The sequence below is a fragment of the Lygodium microphyllum genome, chromosome 3 (genome assembly GCF_053477565.2).
Source record: "Lygodium microphyllum isolate KBCC chromosome 3, Lygodium_microphyllum_v1.1.10, whole genome shotgun sequence".
NCBI classification, from domain to species: Eukaryota; Viridiplantae; Streptophyta; class Polypodiopsida; order Schizaeales; family Lygodiaceae; genus Lygodium; species Lygodium microphyllum.
The window spans coordinates 185001895-185027162 of NC_141137.1; the positions used below are offsets into that span (position 1 = coordinate 185001895).

Sequence of the window (25268 nt, forward strand, 5' to 3'; positions counted from 1 at the left end):
ATACCAAGCCCTAGGAGCTCGCTTTAGGCCATAGAAGGCCTTCTGCAACCTATAAATATAGTTATCCTTCCCCTACACAAGAAAACTAGGAGACTATGAGACAAATCTCCTCCTCCAAGTCGCCATTCAGAAAGACTGATTTCACATCCATTTGATAAACGAGCCAATGGTGAAGGGCAACTAAAGCCAAGATAGCTCGAATAGTTGACATCCGAGTGGTTAGTGCAAGAGTCTCTAAATAATCCAAACCTGCCCGCTAAGAGAAGCCCTTGGCAACAAGCTGTGCCTTATGCTTGTCCAAGGTCCCATCTACGAGATACTTGGTCTTGAACACCCACTTCACACCAATGACCTTCTACTTCGTCAAATGAGGAACCGACTCCCAACTCTAGCTCGACTCTCAACTCTAGCTCCGCTCAATAGAATTAAGCTCAACCTACATAGCACTACGCCAAACATCTTGAATGAGAGCCTCATCAACTGTAGTATGCTCATGGTCTTGAAAAATCTTAGGCATAAGAGCATAGTTCACAGAGAGTGAACTATTCCACCAAGCTTGTAACCTAGTTGACTTGCATGGGTCAAGAGGCGTTGAATCTTGCATTAGAATTTATCAATTCTGGGCAATGTCCATGTAATTCATTTGGTGTAGAGAATTAAATACGCATCACTTTAGTATGCATGTAACTAGTGTCCAGACATTTAATTTAAAAGTAGTGACACTAGAAACTAGAGTTAGTTATCTTAAATCTAGTCAATTGGTGGAGGGTCGATTAGGTCAACCCTTGACCTAACGTTGATTGTACGCTTTGTTGTGCTAAGAATTGCTCTTAGCCACTTAAACAACCCCAAAACATCCTTATTTTAGGCAAAACCCTAAAACGGGGAGCGGATCGAGAGAGTTAAGTGAGAGACGATCTAGAACCCTAATTTTCTATAAATTGGCAACCAGCCCTCCACGTTTCTCCCAATCTCGTTTTTGCAAGTTTCGAGTGTTATCAGCTTGCTGCCCACACCACGTTCGCGGAGTACATCTCAGCCCTTGCTGTCCATCACCGTTCCCTACAATCTGGCGCCTGTTTCCAGCCCTCCACAAGCTGATTGCAGCTGTTTCTGCCTGGCAACTGATTGCTGATCATCTGCACTGCTATCATACAGCCTGCCACATCAGCAAATTGCTGTGTTTACAGACCTCAGCTGCCGCTCTGACAGTTTTCTCTCTCCTGCTGCAATCGTTATAGTTTTTCTCTCTCCTGCAGGCTGTCTTGCCTGCGTTTTTAGTCTCTCTCTCTCCTACAGGCTGTGCTGCCTGCGTTTTTAGTCTTTTTCTCTCCTCACTGCTGTTTGCATCAGATCCAACTTCTCACTGCTATGTTTGCTGGTGTTCGACATCCAAAGGCTGCCTTGCTGCGATTCGGGATCTGTTCGGAGTACGACACACTCTCCAACTCATTACCCTTGCCCTAATCCTTGACATACAGGAGTTCGAGGTACACTATTCATTCACTGCATAGTGTGTTTCATGCATGAGCATCTTATTATAAGTAGTCATATCATATCATTTATTAATTGTGTTCATTGTCTTTGAGTTACCCTAACCCTAACTCTAACTATGTTCTTTTATCAGTCTGTGCTTTGTTGTACGGTTTTTATTTATGCTTATGTTAGGGGATTTTCTTTACGTGGTATAAGAGCCTGGTACTCTCTGAGAAACCTAGGCCTTTGATCTGAGAGCTCTTCGCAAGAAGCAAAAACAACAGTAGGTTCAAATGACTTCGAACACATCAACACAAATTTAGTCTCCAAAACAACCAATGCCAAGAACCGAGCGAGAGTGGGCTGATCACCTTGCTCCACAAAGTTCCAACATGGTGGAAGACACATCTAAGTACAAGGAAGAAAAGATAGACAAGCTGACCTCTGAAGAATATAAATTGATTATAGCCTATCGACAAAAGAAGATTGAGATGCTTGACCAAAGGATTGCCCTTCAAAAAAAGCTTCTGAATGACGGTATGCATGATTTTCACTCTTCAGATGTTGTGCGTAAGTTTGACGATGTTGCAGTGTCATCGAGACATCCATCAGGGATGGGCCCCCCTCTTGGAGAGCAAGATCCGAAGTATTTTCCATTTTTTCAAACTCTTCCGTCCTCTCCGATGCAAGGTACTTTTGATTCATCTTTTGTGCCTTCATCTTTTACCTCTTCTGTTTTACAATATACTGGTAGAGATCATGTGGAAGAAAGAGTCCAATCTGTTGACTACAAAAGGTCCTCTTGAGGACCAATTCTTGTATGTTAACACACGTTGCGAGGATTATAAGAAAAAAACCAGGTACCTCTTCTTTTGCCCTTCCTTCTTTTCCGTGTACTTCACATAATCAGAATGAATTTGGTGTTCCTTTCACATCATTACATCGTGCATCATCATCTTCAAAGTTTCATTTTCATTCTTTAAATGATAAAAATAAACAAAAAGAATCTCCACCTTATACATCTCACTTTCAAAACCAATCCATCCCACCACATTATTCCGCTGCTCCACCACTTCCATTTACACCATTTACATTTCCATTTCCATTTCAAACACCTCATGTCGCACTGCACATCGCACCGAAGGTTATGAACACTTAGGCACATCCTTTAGGACCTCATCCTTCCCTCAGTCGGGTGGTATTCCACCTACCTCATACATACTTTCGGGATCATTGCAGCCTGGGTATCCCACTCACTCTCTCCCGAGTGTGGATCAGTTGCCTCCACAGTTTGCCTCCATGGCATTGCCTAGTGGACCTTCTGGTCATCCTGTTGTGTCCCAGCCTCACTTTGGACAAGGCTACCGTGTCCCAGTGTCTCTACCTACTCCAGCACCTTATGAAAACATTTATGTTCCAGTGCCTCTATATCAATCGGCACTCATTGGAGACTCATAGCCTCCTTCTACCTACCCACCTCTTTCCCCTCCCTCTTTCTCTTATCAAACCACCCACCTCCATCATCTTTCCCACCATCATCTTATACCACCACACAGGGACTCCCAAGTCCTCTGATGATCAAGTCACATTGTTCCTTAATAAACTCCCCAAGAAATACTTCAATTTTGTGGAAAAAATAGTTTCAAAGCCTACCATGCCTAGATTCTATGAATTTGAGTGTCAAATGTTGCGTTACGCACGGTTGTTCGATCAGTTTCATATGAATTTCTCTTCAGAGGGGGCTCTTCTTGCTCATTCTCAAAAAGGATAACAAGGGAAGGGCAAACCAAAACTAAACCTCCACTCGAAATCAAAATCAAACTCAAAAGCTAAATTAATCTAGGGATTCTCAAGGAAACTCCCAGTCACAACTTAAACCAAGGTGGCAGAATGTACCTAAAAAGAATAAGTATTGTCAACATTGTCAAAAGGCTGGCCATTTTGACGACAAGTGTCGATCAAAGGCACGAGGCACAGCACTAGAACCTAAGTCTCAAACCCCTGCCCCTCAGTCGGGCAACCCCCAGCCGGGGAGGCAAGGTGATAGCAAGGGGCAATTTAAAGGTCAAACTCACACTGCCACCGCACAACCATCTCAGTCGACAACGTTCTCAACTCCAGAGGGCTTTTCTGACTGGTCTGCAGAGGCCCACATCGTCTCCGTAGAGACATCCAATGCGAGTCTCGTTCACATCTGTGAGTTGCTTCCTGACGAGATTACTGCAGAGGCCCATTCGTCATAGCCGAGCATGTCAGCTCCAGTTTGGATTGTGGACAATGAAGCTACACATCACATGACTCCTATAGAGGATATTTTCCGTACGCGAGCCCCTGCAGTCGGGCGAGTTCGTGAAGGAAACAACTCCTCGATCAAGATTCAAGCTCAAGGTTGCATCAGTTTTGCCATTGACAAGGATCCGCATCTAGCTGCGCTGGACAATGTATATCATGTCCCTGAGCTTGGGTTGAACTTGTTATCTGTTCAACAGCTTAGCCAGTTGGAGCGAGCAGTTTTTTTTACAGCAGCCACAGTCAAGGTCCTTGAATCTCAAATTGATTTAGCGATTGCTCGCGGTGAGGCACAGTCAAATGGCCTATACCACATGACTCATTTTCTCATCGAGCCGACTATGGAGGACTCCCTGTTCCATAGCTTCCACGCCTTAGCCACATCTCGAGAGCCTATGCACAATGAGCGTCTTTGGAATTTTCGCTTAGAACATCTTGGTTATGACTCACTTTATGAGTTGTCACGCCGTGAGCTGGTTGAGAGCCTTCTACACCTGAAGCTAGCTCAAGATATCTGTAAAGCCTGTCAGCTCGGGAAACAACACCATACTCCATTTCGTCAGCAGTCTACACATAGAGCTGAGGAACCTCTTAGATTGATTCACGTTGATCTTTGCGGGCCGACATCCACTCCCGCTTTGAAAGGCACGATGTACTTTTTGATAGTGGATGATCATTCTCGATACATGATGTATTTTCTCAAGCATAAGTCATATGCTTTCACATATTTTTCTGCTTGGGTGCTGCTGGTTCATAACCAGACTGGTCGTCGTGTCGGGTGCATGAGCAGTGATAGCGGTGATGAGTTTATCTCCCACGAGTTTTCCAAGTTTCTAAAGAACCATGGCATTTCTCGCCAACTCAGGTCTACCAACTCCCCGTCTCAGAATGGAGTCGTAGAGCGTAAGAACCGCACAGTCATGGAAATGGTACGCTCTATGTTGTTCGCAGCAGAGCTTCCTGAGTGCCTTTCGATCGAGGTTATTAACACTTCGGCGTACATCCTCAACCGGTGCCCGACTGCGGCTTTTCCTCAGAAGACCCCGTATGAGGCATTTTTTGGCTCTCGGCTTGTTATTTCCCACCTCAGAGTCTTCGCGTGTCATGCGTATACACACACGCCTGATGACAAGATAGGTAAGCCTACCACTTCGGATCAAACACGATCAGTGGCCACGCCTCTTGATCCTATTGTCCACTTGTCAAAGGATACCCTAGGACAGCCCTTCGATGCACACATCTATCATTTTGTTGTAGGAAAACTTCTTTGGTTAATTCACATTGGGCCAGATTTAGCATACTCAGTTAGCATACTCAGTCAGTATTTCACAGTACCTAGGATGTCACATTGGATTGCATGTCTTCGTGTATTGCATTATTTGCGGTGTACTTTTTCTTATGGCTTGACATATGGTTCTTGTTTATGTTTACCTTGGGCACAGCTTCCATTTCTTGGTCCAAACGTAAGCAAGAGACGGTGGCAGCTTCCACGGCCGAGGCTGAGTACCGAGCTCTCTTCGATGGCACTACCGAGGCCATCTATCTGAGGAGTTTACTCGCGACGCTTCATTTTCCATGTGACTCTCACACAATTGTCTACTGCGACAACCAAAGTGTCATTGCCCTTGCGAGCAATCCGATCATCACACCACGGACACGGCATGTGGAAGTCCACTTCCACTTTTCCAAAGTGCAAGTTGAGCTAGGCACTATTCGCCTAGAGTTTGTGCCTTCATCATATAATTTTACAGATACCTTGACCAAAGCGATCAACCGCCTGGTTCTTCAGTACCTGCTACCCAGGATTGGCTTGGGTACACCCTCCCCTACTTCTTCAGCTTGACGGGGAGAGGGTGCTTTCCTCTTACTTTCCCTTCCAGTTTGAGAGAGGGTGGCTTCTACTCTTGATCGTGACAATGATGATACTTACAATTTTTAGGCATTACATTCACTTATTCTTTTATCTTGTATTATGGGCATTTGTAACTTCATCCACACCGTCAAGATGACCTGATTGTAAAAGGACACTTGAACAAGTGAACAATTCCCTTGCGAGGGCACTATCCCAGTGGCACCGTTGCAAAGCATATTGCATGAGTATGACATCTTACATCTCCCATCTCCCTTTGCATTACCCCATGCATTGGCATTCTATTAATGTCAACATGCATCTGAGTGCACTTATCCCTTTTCGGTCTTCTAGAGTGATCGACTCTAAGATCCACCATATTCGTAGCATAACACATGGCAGTTCTAGTAACGACAGTTTCCCTACCCTTGCTTGCTTGCTTGCTTGTTTTGCTTGTCTTGCTAAGCCTACCATCCTCTTTTTTGCCTTTCCACATATTCACCACATGATTGGCACATACATACACTTGTTCTCATCCTTAGGCACCTATCCTAGTCAGTGCGAGGGATTGGTCTGCTAATTTTGTGTTTGACTTGGGTTTAAAACTCTCTTTATCTTTTCCTATCTGTCACTTAATCGCCCAATGTCTCTATATTACTTATGTATTTTCAAAATATTTCAAAAAAAAAAACAAAAAATAAAAAACAAAAAAGTCCATTGATTCCATCCGCCTTTGTAAAACTTGGTAGGCCCTTGGGCAGCCGCCGAGCACCCTTGGTCCGATGCCTTGGCCTCTCTGGGGTGATCACTTTAGCTCCCTTGGTAAGATAACCATCGCCTCTGTAGTCTTGGTAGGCCACTGAGCAGCCAATGTGCACCCTTTGTCCGATGCCTTGGCTGCTTTGGGGTGGAACGCCTTGGGGTGAATCAAAATTTAGATTGGCCTACTTCTCTCGCCCTATTTTAGGCCTGAGAGGGGATGTTGTACTAAGAATAGCTCTTAGCCACTTAAACAGTCCCAAAACATCCTTATTTTAGGCTTATTTTAGCCAAAACCCTAAAACGGAGAACGGATCAAGAGAGTTGAGTGGGAGAGGATCTAGAACCCTAATTTTCTATAAATTGGTAGCCAGCCCTCCACTCTTCTCCCAATCTCGTTTTTGCAAGTTTCAAATGTTATCAGCTTGCTGCCCACACCCCATTCGCGGAGGACATCTCAGCCCTTGCTGTCCATCAATGTTCCCTACAGACTGGCGCCTGTTTGCAGCCCTCCACACACTGATTGCTGCTATTTCTGCCTGGCAACTGACTGTTGATCATCTGCACTACTGTTGTACAACCTGCCACATGAGCAAACTGCTGCCTTTTGCAGGCCTCAACTGCCACCCTGACAGTTTTCTCTCTCCTGCTGCAATCGCTGCAGTTTTTCTCTCCTGCAGACTGTGTTGTCTGCGTTTTTAGTCTCTCTCCTATAGGCTGTGCTGCCTACATTTTTAGTCTCTCTCTCCTCACTATTGTCTGCATTAGATCCATCTTCTCACTCTGCTTCACGCGTTTTTAGTCTTTCTCTCTCTTACAGGCTATGCTGCCTACGTTTTTAGTCTTTCTCTCTCCTCACTATTATCTATATCAGATCCAATTTCTCACTACTGTGTTTGCTGGTGTTCAACGTCCGGAGGCTGCCTTGCTGCGATTCGAGATCCATTCGGAGTACGACACACTCTCCAACTTATTACCCCTACCTCTAATCCTCGAGATACAGGAGTTCGAGGTACAATATTCATTCACTGCATAGTGTGTTTGCTGCATGAGCATCTTATTATTAGTAGTCATATCATTTCATTTATTAATTGTGTTCATTGTCTCTGAGTTACCCTAACCCTAACTCTAACTGTGTTCTTTTATCAGTCTGTGCTTTGCCGCACGGTTTCTATTTATGCTTCTGTGTTAGGGTATTTTCTTTACACCCTCACCCTTTCTCAATTCAATTCAACAAGTACACTCTACTTGCTTGCTTCAGCTCACTCTATGTCACTATCTTGTTCCTCTCTCCTCCATAGCTGATTCGTTTTCTCACATTTGATATCAAAGTAGCTCACACACATTTTCTTCAACCACCACTGCCAACCAGTGTTGCTCCCCCTGAAGTCGTGTCGCAATCAACCTTTGTCCTTGTGAGAAAGAGAAGAGACTCTAGTGAAACTCTAGCTTTCGCAAGAACCTCTTGCACCAACACCCGTTGTTCAAGCTACATCACCACCTATGCCACTTCTACAACCAACAGTTAGCCTGCACCGTCTGTAGGCTCCACCACACACTCAATAACTTACTGCCCTCTAGTTGCACTAGCGATACTACCCCTGCATGCCGCTTGTGCTGCCTATGAGCAACCCAAACTCCACCTGGCCTTGTCATCCTCCCAACGTGTAACGTTTATCTCGCTAGTGATGGCCCTCACCACAAAGGCCTCCCCTCTATTGCTACTGCATGCACTTTGTCCAGCTCTGCCGAAATTCCTTGCACACTACCCTATGGCCACCCAGTTCAACTACGTAAGCCCCATTGCACCTCCAAAGCACTCTGCAATGCCCACTTAGCTATATTACCCATTGCGTCCATCATCATCTACTCTAGTGCCATGCCAATTGCCAACACCCGTATGCTATTACCCCTTCCCACTATTCAAGAACCGCAGCCTACTACCCCGCCTACCTACTCCATCTCCTCCCTTTCAGTGCCAATTGTTGACTTACACTAGAGGATCAACATCCCGCCCTCCGCTTAACCGATTGAGCCACCACCAAGACAACTCTAAGGTCTCAACAACTGTGCACACATCCCAAGGTACCCAAATGACATAACATTTGCATATTTCATCTTGATTTAAGCAAGAAATTTGGAAATTTTTATTCTCGAGGCTCTTGCATGCATCACGATGGACTCTAGCTATTGTTCCTTGTTGGCACACGTCCCGACATGACATTTTTTCAAAAGTTAAAGATGTTAGGTATAAATTTCTTCAATTTCTTTGAAATTCTGAGAAAAATTTTAGGCCTTTTGCCTGATATGCATTCCAAGGCAGAACTGACAATACAACAACATTTAACTGCTATTACAATCCAATTGTGTTCGGATAAAGGCTCGGTAACCTCCAAGTATAGTACACACACATTGTACATGTGAACGCACCCTTTATGTGCCCTAAGTATAAATATATTTTATTATTTGTGTTCCAACACACATTGTTGGTACACTCTAATCGACTCGTACTTTCACTCTGCTCACACTCTCCTCAGCCGTCACACTCACACGCTCACTCCTACTCGATCTCCATCTCTCTCAGCTGTGCCCCTCTTAGTCCAACAACTCGTATCAGAGCACAGTTTGTGCACGCTTCCTGAGATCAGACCAACTAACGACACGACTGCAGACTAACAGTCAACAGACACAACTGTTAGGTGATACGCAGTCAGCAAATGAAGAGGCCGTAAAAAAGAGTAGCAACCGGAGTAAAATATTGCTCGAGGTAACTAGGTAGGCGTGTGGCGTGACCACGCTACAAACCAACGACGACGGGGCAGTGGGCGCCAATTGCAAGGCACATGGGCATCACACAGGATACAACCGGCGTGACCAAGCAAGCGACTAGGCGACAGACAAAAAGCGACACGCGGCATGGGGACTAGGCAGAAGTCAACAACGGCAAAGGGCAGAAATGTGACCCGCGGCAGACAGGCCACGCGATCCGCCTGATGACCCACATCAATTTCCTGTAAAGTCTAAATTTCCTCTTATATTTTTTTTTGTCACCACTTACTCCTGGTAGCAATTCACGCACCAGAAGCACAGATCTCAAATCTGTGAAGATTCGAGCCAAAAATTTGGGACTTTTCCCAAATTTGACATAGTTTATGCCTGTCAGTGACTATTGAGTCAAAAATTGCAAACATTGCAAGCAATGACCCAAATTAATTTGGGGATTTTGCCAAATTAGTCAAAATTTTGTCCCTTTGAGCAAAATTTCCTGATATTGGATCCCAAAAACTTGGGGCTTTTCATGTATTGGCAAAGCTTTACTCAGCTAGGTCAGATTGACTGACATTTATGCAATTTTAGACTTGAAATTTTGCGGATTCGCGCAGAATTTGGTAAATTTCTGCATCTTTTGCTCGTATGGTGGCTGGTTCATGTACAAACAACAAAGATTTATTTCTGGTTGAGGAAGAACAACAGTGTATTTTGCGGATTAAGCTTGTGCTTCCGCAGATTAGTGCATTTACTCCTATGTTCGTGATAAAATGGCTGCAATTTCTTCCAGTTCAAACATCAAGAGTTTGATGGAGATTAAACGGTTTGATGGTCATGGCTTTGGCCTTTGGAAAGACCGTATGCAGAGCATTTTGTTCCTTAAGGATTGTGAGGATGCTTTGCAAAAAGATAAACCCGCACTAATGTCTAATGCAGATTGGACCAGAGTGAATAAAAAGGTTGTGGCTTACATAAAGATGGGTGTGACTGATGACATCCTGACAGACATTAAGGGTTTAGACACAGGTTATACAATATGGGAGAAGCTGAAAACTACTTATGAGATCACCACACCTATTAATCAGGTGCATTTAATGCACAAGTTGGTGAATATGCGACTCGATGAGTCAAAGCCTGCAACTGTGCACTTGAGTACATTTACAAGGATTCTAAATCAGCTCAAAGATGCAAATTTGGACTTCAATGATAAGTTAAGGGCAATCTTTTTTATCATGACATTGCTTGACTCTCGTGGGAAACCTTGGTGGTTTCACTCAACAATAACCCCAATCTCTCATATGACGGGGTGAGGGGTTCTATCTTGAATGAAGAAATTAGATGTATGTCTAGTGGAAAAGTAAACAACTCAGCTTACAATGTAAGAGGCAGGGCTGAAATGAAAAATGCAAATGCAAGACACAAAAACAAGAGCAACATCAAAGGAAAGGAAAAGAGTGACATTACTTACTATCATTGTGGTCGAAAGGGCCACAATAAACCTAATTGCAGGTATTACAAGAAGGAACAAGAGAGAAAGAAGAATCCAGGAGATAAAAAGAAGGAAGAAAAGACAGATGCATCGGAGACAACCAAAGGCAAAGAAAAGGCTAATGTGGCCTTTAGTGTGGTCATAGAGGAGCTTTCAGATACAAAGGCTGATGTATTATGCACAACTGATTATGATGCCCTTGTATGTCACATGCAGGATATGCAGATTACCAAGGCTGGTGTGATTGATGCACTCTTGTCAGTTGATGATGGTGTCACTCAGTCTTGGATTGTAGACTTTGGTGTCTCTTTCCATGTGACTCCTTGCTTGGAGTGTTTTGCTATGTTCAATGCAGCCAGTTATGGAAAGGTGTATCTTGGAAATAACCATGCTTGCAACATTGATGGGATTGGCACAGTACACTTGTCTTTAGACAATGGTCAAGAGCTTGTGCTAAAAGATGTCAGATACGTGTCTGTGGCATTAAAAAGAGTTTACTATCTCTTGGTCAACTTGACTTACATGGCTACACCACACTATTTGGTGGTGGTTTGTGGAAAGTGAAAAAGGGGTCCATGCTAATTGCAAAAGGATCCAAGAAGGGCACTTTGTATTGTTTGCATTGCAAAGTCTTAAATGGCAAGTTTCTTGCAGTTGCTGAAATTTGCAGCCACTTGGAGTTATGGCATAAGAGATTAGGCCATATGAGCCAAAAAGGACTTCATGTCCTTACCTCTCTGAAGAGGGTTGATGGAAAAGGCTCTGAACTTGACTTTTGTAATGAGTGTCAGTTTGGAAAGCAAATTAAAAATTCCTTTTACTCTAGTGTCTCTCGTAAATCCAATGTCTTGGACTTAGTGCATTCTGATGTATGTAGCATGCCCATGAAATCATTGGGTGGTGCTGCATATTTTGTCTCCTTTACAGATGACTGTTTCAAGAAGATTTGGGTGTATTCGCTGAAAAATAAAAGTGAAGTGTTTGCTGTTTTTAAAACTTTTCATGCATTTGTGACCACTCTGACAAGTAGAAAGCTGAAATGCTTGAGAACTAATAATGGGGGTGAGTTCACATCGACTGAATTCAAGTCCTTTTGTGACTTGCATGGTATTAAGAGGAAGCTTATAGCCCAGCCCCTTACATCCCTTCTTCAAATGGGGTGGCTGAAAGATATAAAAGGACTTTATGTAAAAGAGTGCGGTGAATGTTGTCCACTGCTTATCTCCCTCATGCATTTTGGGGAGAGGCACTCAAAACCGTGGTTCATATTTGCAACCACTCTCCAAATAGGTCCTTAAATAACAACATCCCTGAGGAGATTTAGTCTGGCAAATCGGCCTCATATGACCATTTACGCATATTTGGTTGTGATGCTTTTGTACATGTTAAGAATGAGCTGAGGAACAAACTTGGCCCAAAATCCACCAAAGGCATTTTCATGGGCTATGGTGATGAGGGTGAATTTGGCTACAGTGTGGTTACCTCAGTTCAAGAAAATTGTTCGCAACCGTAATGTTGTGTCTAATGAGGCAAAATTGCTGAAAGGCACTTTAGCCTCTAATGAAGATCTGAAAAATGTGAAGTTTCAGAGTTTGCAACAGCCTATTACTTCAAAAAATGAGCCTCACAGTGCTATACCATAGGCTGAAACTAATGATCAGCCGGTTATTTTTGAGCCAGATGATAATGAACAGCAAATAGAAGCACAAGAAGGTCATGGACAGCAAGATAGACTTGCTGATTATGAAAATGCAAGTATTGGAAATGAAAATGAAGGGGCTGTACAGCATGAATAGCATGCTGAAAATGGCTTACAACAGCCAATAAATGCTAAAAATAATATACCTCCAGATGTAGACCCAATTCCTGAAAATGTTGATCATTGGGTACATAGGTCTACACGCATAAGAAGGCAACTACATAGGTTTGACCCCTCCTTGCATTATGTGATGCTTACAAATGAGGGTGAGTCTCTTATATACAAAGAGACCAAGTCATGTGAGTTCAGCAGTAAGTGGAAGCCAGCTATGCAAGAAGAGATTAAATCTCTATATGCAAATGATACTTGGGATCTTGTGTCACTACCCAAGGGAAGAAAGCCACTTCCAAACAAATGGGTGTACAAAGTCAAGACAGTTGATGGGAAACCCAAGTACAAGGCAATGCTAGTTGCCAAAGGGTATGCACAAAAGGAAGGGATTGACTTTCAAGAGGTCTTCTCACCTATTGTGAAGATGACCACTTTACGTGTGCTTTTTGCTCTTACTGTTGTTTTGGATTTAGAGCTATATCAAATGGATATAAAAACAGCTTTCTTGCATGGTGACATTGATGAGGAAATCTACATGAAACAGCCCGAGGGCTTTGTAGTTTCTAGAAAAGAGCAAATGGTGTGTAAACTAAAACGCAGCCTGTATGGGCTGAAGCAAGCACCACGACAGTGGTACAAAAAGTTTGACATTTTTATGCTATCTCATGAGTTTACACACAGCCATGCAGATCATTGCTTGTACATGAAAAAGGATACAGATGGAAACCCCATCATACTTGTTTTGTATGTGGATGATATGTTATCAACTGGAAAAAGAAAGACTAGCTTGGATGCTCTCAAAAATCAACTGAAATCAGCTTTCTCCATGAAAGATTTGGGGAATGCAGAGCATATTTTGGGCATGAGGATCCGTAGAGATAGAATGTAGAAATTGTTGTTTTTATCTCAAGAAAAGTACATTGGAAAGGTCAGGGTTGTCACGTCCAATGGCGTCCGATTAGTATAATCCGATGCTAGTACGGCACTAATCAGACTAATAAATCTTGGACCTACGTTCGATGTTACGCCTGATGAAAGAAAAATACATGTAATTTTAAAGGGAGAACTTGAAAGAATGAATGAGATGGTAGGGGAGGGGAGATTTTTATAAAAAGGGAGAGTGAATTTGTTAGTTTAAAACTCTAATCTTTAATCTTTTCTCTTGAGTCTTTGTGTGAGAGAAAGAAAAGATAGAGAGAATGAAAAGAAAAATTAGAAAGAAATAAAAGAATAGAGAGAAAGAAAAGAAGAATAGAGAAGATTCAAGAAAGAAAAGAAAGGTAAGAAAGAAAAGAAAAAAATGAAAAAAACGGGTTACGGGGCCTGAGAATGATCAAAAAAGTGACCGTTTGTTCGCCGCAAGGCCCAAGTGTATGGGACCCGTTGCCTGCGTAACGGTCGACTTTCAGGAGTTTGAGGTTGGCGAACAGGGCGCAATCAAGCGACTCTTGCGGGGAACGAATCGAACGGGTCCGGACGGGACCGGACATGGCGGACGGGTCGGACAAGTTGACCCGTCCGTCGAACGTGGACAACCTTGGAAAAGGTACTGGACAGATTTAGCATGGCTGAAGCTAAGCCTTTTGGAGTACCCTTACCTCCTTATCTCAAGCTTAGCAAAGCCAATAGCCCGAAAGTTGACATGGAAGTAAATGCTATGAAGGGAGTTCCTTATGCATCAGCTTGTGGCTCTCTTATATATGCTATGGTTGCTACTCGTCCAGACATTGCTCATGCAGTGGGAGTTATTAGCAGGTTTATGTCAAATCCCGGCAAAGCACAGTGGGAGGCTGTCAAGTGTATTCTTCGATACCTTAAGGATACACAAAGAAAAAATATTTGCTATGGGCAGGGTGAGCTCAGTTTGCAGGGTTATTGTGATGCAGACATGGCACGTGACTTGGACACTCATAGGTCCACCAACGGGTATGTCTTTACAGTTGCTGGTGGGGCTGTTTCTTGGTGTTCCAAGTTACAGAACATTGTTGCACTGAGTACCACTGAAGCTGAATACATATCAGCTATTGAAGCTTCTAAGAAAGCTATATGGTTGAGCAGACTTGCAGATGATCTCGGCATGTCTATGGATACTGCAGTTTTGGGATGTGATAGCCAGAGCGTTGTGTATTTGGCTAAGAATGCCATGTATCATTCACACACAAAGCATATAGATGTGGGATATCACTTCATCACACAGATTCTGAAAGATGGTCAAATCACATTGACCAAGATTAAAACACAAGATAACCCTGCAGATGTTCTCACTAAAAGTCTAAGCAAAGCTCAACACAAGCATTGCATTCGACTAGTGGGAGTTGGTTAGCTAGACATTCATATCGGACCTTTAAGTGAGGGGATGAAGGCTTGATAACATCTGTGTATAGTACACACACATTGTACATGTGAACGCACCCTTTACGCACTCTAAGCATAAATACATTTTATTCTTTGTGTACCAAGATACATTGTTGGTACACTCTAATTGACTTGTACTTTCACTCTGCTCACACTCTCTTCAACCGTTACACTCTCACACTCATTTCTACTCGATCTCCATCTCTCTCAACTGTGCCCCTCTAAGTCCAACAAATTGAGCAAAAAATTTTGGGAAAATTCAATAAATTTTGGTAAGACTTAGCATTGACTTGCTGTAATTTGTACTTTTGTGGGCATGAATTTCAAGATACGTGTGGTACAGCACTACATTGTTGTTATTGGCAGGCTGAATGCTAATTGTATGACATCGGGGACACCTTGGCATATTTGTGACAATTTGGTATTTGTATCTTAATCCCGTGGGGAATTCTAGTACTCCAAGGAATATGCTCTATACTCCAATTGTAAAGTATTTGGCTACTAATTTTTGTTAATCATTGATAACATGGCACATCATGCACATAATAATTAGAGCAACATCCTTGGTGTCCTAACTTAAGAGGACAAAGGTGATGGCACAAACTACCTGTTTTAGAGTATTATGGTCCACAAGCCTCTTGTGGCGAAGGACTTGTGGGACAGTGTCACAAGTGATTTGCAATGACCAAGAGGTCTTGCACCTCAAATACTTGAACGTGATGCTCGAGGGCAGGTTGCTAGTGTTGCTATTGTTGGTACTGCTGCCCATCCTCCTGTCGAGGATCAAAGGAAGTGGAACTCGAACGATGCATAGGTAAGTTTTTTATTGCATTATCAGTGAAAGGACAATTATTTTGCACATTCGATCTTGTAGAATCTCAAAATCGACTTCGGATGTACTTGAGTGCATATTTGCAATACACAATGAAGCTACAATATCCTATCTCCAAAAAGAGTTGGCTATATCTTGGTTTCCACCCCTCTTTGATGTCGTCTTTCAAGGGGGCCCAACAGCCTTTACATTTGTGAAGTTGAAAGGCCTCTTGCTGCAAGAGAAAGAGAATCAGAAGTATATTGCATTGCATTTAAGTGACATGGCTATGCTTTCTAAGAATAAAGGCCAAGGGAAAGTCTAAGAAAATGGGAAAAATCATCAAAGGAAAAATGTGAAATATCATTATTGCAAGAAGCATGATCACTATATTGATGAATGTAAGAAGAGATTCGCCAGAGAGGAGAAAGACTCCAATTTGACTGTCTAGGAGACATCAACCAACAAATTTGCTAATGGCAGTGCTTCAGCCAACTTTGTGGAGGATGACTGCATTTCTCACATGCAGTTTTGATTCTTCAATGGCTGATTCAACATTTAACGCAGCTAAAACACAACACACATGGTATTTTGACAATGGGATGTCAAAGCACATCACTTCCAAACAATGGGACATCAAAGCCTTACAATGCTAGAAACACCATTTGGAAATACTCTCACTTGTCAAAAATGTCCGTGCAAGATTGAAAAACGTCTTTAGAGACTGGAGAGAGGCATTTTAGTGTATGCAGCCTGAGAGAGAGAGAGAGAGAGAGAGAGAGAGAGAAGATGCTGCTGGTTTGATTTGCAGCCATTGGAGAATCTTCTGAGGCAATCACAAGGACAAGAGAAGGCCAATCAACAGCAGGTGACGGCATCTACAAGTTGTTGAGACAGGGCAACAGCAATAAATGACTGATTTTCTTTAGCTCTTTGCAACTATAAGATGTTGAGACAGAGCAACAACAATAAATGATAGATTTTCTTCAGTTCTTTGCAAAGAAAGTTTGAATTTTCTCTTCTCAACATTCTCTCTCATCTCCTAGCCTTTCTACAGTCTTGCTCTAAAGATTACATCATTGAGATGACCAAAGGCTGAGAAATTTCAGATTTCTCGACTGTAAATCCTAATCTGCACAGAAACTAGGATTTAGCAAAAGCCTCAAGAAGCGTGCCAAAAATTGGAAGCTCCAAGACTTGGATTCGACACGGCTGAAGTTGTTTTTAGCCTATTCAAGTGGAGAGACCAACAAATAATTAAATTTGGGGCATTTTCCATCTCCATCAAAGTGAGTGAAGGCCAATTGATTGTCAGAATCAAGGGGCAAATCAAATTAAAGGCTTGCTAATCATTTTGAACAAGGGGAGTTGGAATACCGAAAGGGGCGCCATTTTTGGGGACAACAGGGTGTCCAATGTCCAAGGTTATATGATTAAGTATACTTTTCAGTTTTGTTAATTTGTTAATTGCTGTAAATAGTGCTTAATCAGGTTATTTACCACCCTATCCGAGGAGGAAGGCTGATTATAGTACTCCGCCTTGCATAAGAGTGAACCACCAATGCACTGCATTTCCCTTCAACAAAGTGGCCGCCTTCCAAATCTTAATGGATTCACTAAAGTTTTCTTGTAAAGTAAACTACATCAAAGTGCTGAATAAAAGTCAAGGCTTTCACCCTATCTGGTGCCCCGCTGAAGGATTGAAAGTTCTCTCCTTTTTCATCCTCATCATAGTCTTTTGTTGTTCCTTTAGAAGTCAAGTTATCGTACACTAGCTATTCAAAAAGGATACATTTGTTGCATTGGCATCATGACCAATACCAAAAGAAGCATTCACATGACCAACACTCATTCCTTGACCATCTTACTATAAGAAGACATACTTGCTATAAATGCTTAGGTAAACACAATTTCAGCACTAGAGCAAAGCTTCTGACCTTCAATCATGTGTCTCTACCCCACCAAATCAAGGCTTTTCATGGTATCTCTACAATGGAACCATCAAATCAGCCCTCCTCCTTAGAGAGGGTGGTAATAACCTAATTTAACAATAATTCCAACAAGTAAACAAATCACATAAACTGAAATGCACGCTTTATCACTTAAATCTTGGACAATCGATAGTCTCTTGGTCCCAAAACTAACGCCCCTTTTGGTATTTCTTTCTCTTCAATTGCAAATGGATGGAGTACAACTAAGATTATCCAAATGCCTCTTGCTGTCATTAATGACCAGCAAGCCTTCAAACCAATTTACCCCTTGGTTTGCTCAATGATTGCCCTTCATCATGCTCCTTGTAAGACAAAGTAAGCCCCAAACTTGATATTCGTTGGCTGATCTCCTAAATCTCCCTGAACTTCATCAATTTCAACTACTAGAATTCAAGTCCTAGATCCTCAATTTTGAGCACGCATCCCAATGCAACCATCAAACCCTAATTTTTGTTGTAAATTAGGATTCACAGCAAACATTGATCAAAATCTCCACCTCTGATGACTCAAATGGCTGGATTTTGCATAGTTAACTTGAGAGATGGTTGGATGATGAGACAAAATGCTTTAGACAAAGAAATTTCTGACTTTCATCGCAAAAACTCAAACAAAACAGCAGCTTCCATGTCCAAAAGACCATGGATGATATAGCCTACTACTCAGAATTGGGCAACTACTCTAGAGCAATCATCTACTATCTTGGGCTCCTTCTTGCCTGACACTTGCACTTGTAGGCCTCAAATTTACCGTTGCGAGCTTATGGGGATGTCTTGAATGTTGTGCATTAGTTCAGCAACCCCTCCTCTCTCTCTAGCAATCTCCTCCTCTCTCCGATGATTGAAATAGTCTTCCACTAGCCTCCAACAACCTTCTTCTCACTTGCACAGGCAAGTTCTGCCAAGTCACAACCTTCTAATCCCATTTTCCAAATTATCCAACTTATTAAATTAATTTTTATCATAACAATTTAATAATTATTTTAGCGTCCAAAACAATAATTCCACCAACCAATAATTACTTTGCCTAGAAATTTGTCTTCCAAGTGTCCTAAGAAATTATTAGCTCTTAAACCAAAAATAAATAATTAATTAATGTCTAGTCCTTAATGTCACCCACACACCACTGACATTAACGACCAATAAATTGGTTTAAGCCAAAATATAACATCAGATACCACCTAGTACATGTCAAGCATAACTTATTATAACTTTTGCCTTCGACACCAACTGACATCTGAAGGTTATGGATCCCACGTTGAAATAATTTACTTGCGCCTCACATGTGTAAGCTCACATATATAAGTCACATTTGCATATTTCGTGACAACATGGAACAAGAAACATGAACGGGGAATGCCATGATTTGCCATTCCATGTGGCTATATAATCACATGGAGTAGGCATGGAATGGGAAATAGGGATAGGGAATGAAGATGGGGGATCCAAAATTGGGCATTCCATGTTGCTATGGCACATTTGATTAACTTTTAATCAAATGCTAAGCAAAGCATCAAAATTTCATGTCCTCATGACAGAGACATGGCAGCCTCTTCTTTCAGATCCACTAGAGCCATGTCTAACACCTTTCACTTTCTTTACAGAGGACAAAGTTCCACAGGTTGTCAATAGACTCACTAGAGGGAGGGCACAACACCATGATGGACTAGTGGTGGAGCATTTGATTCATGCTAGAGATTTGGTGGCTGAACCACTAACCTGCATGTTTAACACAGTGATGTGCGAAGGTTTCCCAAAGAGCTGGAGCACAAAAACCATTGTGCTTATCCTCATGTCAAGAGACCCCACCATGTCTAATGAGACTATTCCGGTTTATCATACACTAGCCAAGCTATATGCCTCTATTCTTGAGCATGAGCCAAGCAATTCGACAGAGAGTTGGGGGCTTAAAGCACAAGGACAAGTAGGATTTAGAAATGGCTTCTCCACATTATATCGCATCTTCACACTCAAGGCCATTATTGAGTAGGATAGAGCTTTGAGTAGGATAGAGCTCATGGCCGACAAATCTATTACTACTGCTTTGTGGATTTTCACAAAGGTCGTGCTGAGACACAAGCTGTTACACAGACTACATGCCATGAAAGTAACTAAGGAGCTTATTTGGGGAACGATTATACTCTGCGAAAGGGTTATTGACATAGTACAAACACCTAAAGGCCTTTCAACACCCATCCAGTCCACCATAGGGGCGAAGCCAAGACACTCACCTCTCCGACACTATTTGGTCTCTACATTGACGAGATCTTTAACATCATCTTAATGAAGGTGATAGAGGAACCCAACTAGCGAGTACTTGGATACCTCTCTTACTTATATGCAGATGATGATGTATTATTACACTCCCATGCATAGGACATTGGGTTTTCAATAAACCTTGGTAAAACTAAGGTCATGGTGTTTAATACTACACCACAATGGATAAAAAGATCAATATCTAAGTTCTCCTATGGGCAAGAAGAGATGAAGCATGTGGACTCTTATACATATTTGGGAGTTTTATTCATAGGCCCCATCTTCTCTATGACAAAGGCAATAGATACTAGATTGACTAGGGGATATACAGCACTAGGAAGCTTGGACAGGATGTGCTACCAAGTCCAATTCCAAGAGCCCCACACTAAGCTATGGCTATTCGATACAATGGTCACATCTACATTGCTATACAAAGTGCACATATGGGGACCTAGCCTTGATAAATGCAACCAATCAAGTCACACCTATGATGGTTGGAGATCGATGGAGAAAACCATGTCAAAAGACGACATACTAGCGAGATAGTAGGGTTTGCGAGGAGGAACACGAAGTGAACTCAATAAACACTAAGAAGAGAAGAGAAGAGAGAAAAACTCTCATGAATGGAATGATGAAGATCTGAATCATGAAGTGAATGTGATACAAGGAAACAAGGGTGCCGTAGCACAAGGAAGATGATGAAAACAGCCACGAACCACGAACCCTAATGTCCTCTGAAGGGATGTGAGGACAGTGGAGAGGCTGGAGAGAAGAGGTGACGCACTGAATGAATCAACTGTGTCAAATGAGTAACAAAGGCAGCCTATAAATAGGCAAGAGACTTTCTAGGGTGGCGCCCAGAGAGAGGACACCGGTTGTCTAGGGTAGTGCCCCACTGTGAGAGCCCAGCCTCTTTTTGGGGCTGTCCACTATGAAACCCTAAACGCAAAACACAACCCTAAACGAAAAATGCATAACATAAAACTACGGATAAAGGGTTTCTCCAACCCCCCCTTAGGCCCAAAAAAGGGGAACAAGAGAAGAGGTGGAGATACAATGCTACATGCTGAAGAATACTCATGCAACAACAGGTACCAATTGGACAGTGTCCCTCATGGGGAAATTGTTTACTCGCCCAAGCGCCCTAGTACAAAGATGATGAAAACATGCAATGCATAAGAGGAATGTCGGACTTTGTGTAGTGCTGAGAACCATAAGGATATACCCATACTCAATCTCGAGAGTTGGCTCCATGCTAACCAAGGGACGAAGAAGATCCACCCTGTAATCTGAGAATACCACTTGAAAGGAGACCTTTGAAGATAGTCAAGAGACTGGATGAGCTATAGAACCTAAAACTCAACCTCAAGAGAGAAGCCGCTAGCTTCGTGTCTCCATGCTAAAAGGAATACGAAGGCCTAGCCACCAAGTTGCCGCTAAAGATCCAAGGGCTCCGATCTAGGTAGATCCTAGGTATGAGTAGAGGAAATGACTACTCAAAGAAGAGCAACTCCCCGAAAGTGAAAGGTGGTGGTGTAGCCGATGCAAAACGATCTCTATGCCCAGAAAGGAGAGGTGGCACAAGGAGTGCCTGGTGGAAGACGCATATGCTCTGAAGGGGTGGTGAGCAAAGGTCGATATCGATAGTCATCAACGGAATGACCGTTCTTGCTCCGGTGGCAGGGAAATCCAGACGCAACAGGGGGTAGGTGCTAGAATGCCGCCAAGGCCAGTAGAAAAGCTGCCAACAGTTAAACACAGCAACGGGGAGGTGGAGGCGGCAGCAACAACCCTGAACGCAAGCTAGAAAACAACAAACGCGAGAGGAAGCAACCGCTAGTTAGGGTGTTGATGCAACGGAAGAAGAAGAGAAGTGGATGCCGACCCCGCCACCGGTCTTTGCCTTCACTCGAGTGGAGGATCTTTGCCACTGTTTGAGCAGATCCAACTCTCATACTATGTCAAAAGATGATGTACCAGCGAGAAAATGGGTTTGCAAGGAGGAACACGGAGTGAACTCGGTAGACACTAAGAAGAGAAGAGAAGAGAGAAGAAACTCTGATAAATGGAATAATGAAAATCTGAATCATGGAGTAAATGTGATACAAGGGAACAAGGGTGCCATAGCACAAGGAAGATGATAAAGACAACCACGAATCACGAACCACAATGCTCCTGAAGGGTTGTGAGAGTAGTGGAGAGGCTGGAGAGAAGAGGTGACGGACTAAATGAATCAGCCGTGTCAAATGAGTGACAGGCAGCCTATAAATAGGCAAGAGATTGTCTAGGGTGGCACTTGGAGGGAGGGCGCCGGCTATCTAGGGTGGTGCCCCACTGTGGGCGCCTAGCCCCTTTTTGGGGCTATCCACTGTGAAACCCTAAATGCAAAACACAACCCTAAACGCAAAACGCAAAATGCAAAGCTACGAGTGAAGGGTTTCTCAACAACCCCTTGTATCCATGATCTCCAAAATGATCAGATGTAAGGGCTTAAGCCCACGTGAAATCATTAGAGTGAAGTAAGGAGCCATATCAATTGTAGTAGGGGCCTTCAGCCAGCTCGTCACCTACACACACAGCGTATGGGATCTATCCCACATAGATACACTTGACTAGCTCCAATCCTCTTGCCAGCTCGCCATAGAGGGTGACCCTTTGTGTTGATATACATAGATGTCGGCATTGTTTGAGCTGCATGGCCTCCGCGTGGACAAACTACACCCCTTTCAGTATTCCCTTGAAGCCCCATCCCTTAATTTGAGCTGATCCGAGATTGACAAGATCATCAAGATAGACATCACCCAACTTAACACTAGGAGGACATCGTTGGCACCACTACAAGAATTAAGGACGAAGATGGCTTTCTACAGAGAGCATCTTCTCCACACTACAGATGATGGCTTTATGGTCTGCCTAAGATCCATGGATGCCCACCTCTCTTATGGGATCAAATTTGCTGTCAACCAATTGTGCACATCATCACATCAGCTAGAGATTGAGACTGGCAGATATAGATCCATACCACCCACAGAGTGCATATGTCAGTTTTGTCAGCTTGAGCAAGAGATTGAGGAACTATATCTGCCCACTGCCCAGCTTGCTATGAGATACAAGGCTGCTTTCATTGTCTGTTAAGAGATTTCCTGGAGATCTGGTGGCTTAGAGAGATGCTCCAGGACAACGAGGACCCATCCACAGGCAGCTTACAAGCTTCTTCATGAGGGAGTTTCAGAAGACGCCATCCCACTCCCAGCATAGGAGGACCATCGAGGAGACCCTGAAGCAGTAAATAATTTCGAAACTTTAGCCTGCATACTTCTGAGACCATTTCACATTAAAGAAATGAACGAGCGTACTAGTTGAAACCTTGAGCCTTCTGTAGTTAAAAACAGTCAACAGATATAAAATCGCAAGCATACTAGTTTTTGAGATTGTTCCCATCAAAATTGGAAACACTTTGCAATCCTTTTTTGCTAAAAATAATGATTGGCTTAACCAAAAAGACCATCTCAAAAGCTCAATTTGCATCAAAAGTGGGAAATCTTCAGGAAACAAACTCTTCAAGTCACTCAACCTCTTTTAATCCCCCAGTATAATGTTATGTATCAAGCTGCACATTCACTATCAAAGAACCTGAAACAGTAGATGCTACATGGATTCAGAATTGCTACTAATTTCATAGAAGACTATTAACTGCAGGCTTCTACATGAGAGCTTTGTATTGAGTGACATCACTGTTAGTAATCGCACCTGTCTATGTCTAGCAACTACCATAAAGCTAGACATAGGTTTCCTATATCGGAATCATAATCCATTTTAAACTAGATAGTACCGAGACAGAATGAAGGGTAGAAATCTCATACTTGAGGCCAGCCGAGCATTATCAACCAGAGGCTCTCTAGCTGTCCCCCCCTCAAGAAGGTCGGCCTTCTTATTTCCAATTGCATTTGTATATCTGGTGGTGAAGAACCAGAAACCATAAAAAGCTTGAATCATCCCAAGTCAAGTGTAGTTCAAGACAACCTAGTGCCAACTGGGCATTCATTGAATTTCGGTTTTGAAGAATGAAGGTGAGGATTCAAGCTTCCACTTACGTCTTTCTCATCCCAACAAATGAATTTAGTTGTTTGACCTGCCAAGCATATAAGAAACAAAAGTTCACCACCACATGCAGCATGCATTAATTCAGGCAAATGCAGAATGCAAAAGCATGCAGTAATGCAGCAGGAGTTGTGCTTACAAAAGATTGTTTTCTCTCATTGATTTGCTTGAAGACTTCTGGTACATATTTTGACTCCTCTTCCTTCATCTCTCGATCAAAATCTTTTATAAGCCTGTAGAAAACAATGCACCTCGCTCACCAAGAAGCAGACAAAAAACTGAGACATTGACAAGTTAGATTCTGCTAGTAGTTACATATTATCATGTTAGATTGTATTAGGTGATCAATACTTAATGTTTGAAACATCTGAAGTACACGCAACTTTCCTTATAGCTGCCTTGTATAAAATGGTTCTACTTCAGGTATTGGACCACTTATGTGGCTGTTGACTATCACCAGCTCCTCTCCTCAGCTCTCTTTTCCTCCTGTCCCACTAAGCTGTTCGGTGCTTAGTGACCATGTGTTGGTCTTTATGCATATAAGTGCCTTCTTACACCAATAAGTTAGTTGCACACTTGCCAATAGTAGTTCTCTCTCTCCATAACTTGTGCATACATTGCAATCAGAAAATTAGAGAGGGATACAAGGATGCTTTCAATTGTGAGTGTTTGGTAGAGGAGGAGTTTCTACTAGAGCTGTAGACAGCCATATCTGCTGAGTTGACTGGTGTTACGATTTCCATCCATCAACAAAGACAAAGATAGGCCAACATATAGGCTGGGTAATGAAACCCTAAGGAAAATGTAGAACTCAACCGGCTAGGAAGTACATAAGCCATTCTGTTGATTTTGATCCCAAGGGATTATAGCACCAAATTGATTCCAAACATGCTCTTTGCACACAGACAGACCTCATTGTGAATCCAAGGAAGACCTAAGTCATGAACTTTAATACCTCAGCTTGTTGGGTCCCCCTTTCATCACCGCAATTTATACCCAGGCAATATAAACAAGCAAGTTGGAAAAAAAAAAAACACAGTGATGACCAATAGCAATGCCTCTCTCGGAAGTGGGTGCAGCAATGGAAGCGTGTAAATCTACTGTAGTAAACGGCACAACAGGAGAGAAGAGAAAACAAAAACACTATAAAGTAAAGAACATTGCACAAAGAACTCAAAAGAAAAGAGATGCTCATGAAATGGAATCCATATACCAAGGCATGAGATAGTACAAAAAGAATAGAGTCACCAATTGTGTGGACACACACACCAACTCCCTCTCTCCACCAACGGAACTTGATGTGGAAATATGCAATGA

General features: G+C 42.7%; 1 protein-coding gene across 1 annotated transcript in view; it reads right to left on the bottom strand.

Annotated features, from left to right (window-relative positions):
• The window catches only part of LOC148039290 (putative plant SNARE 13), a 78661-nt gene that overhangs the window by 11138 nt on the left and 42255 nt on the right, over positions 1-25268 (bottom strand). Inside the window, exons 3-5 of the mRNA XM_087675187.1 lie at positions 24091-24184; positions 23945-23982; positions 23714-23805 (exon numbers count right to left, since the gene is read on the bottom strand). Of these exons, the coding sequence (XP_087531313.1) occupies positions 23714-23805; positions 23945-23982; positions 24091-24184 (224 nt within the window). The remainder of the gene's footprint in view (positions 1-23713; positions 23806-23944; positions 23983-24090; positions 24185-25268) is intronic.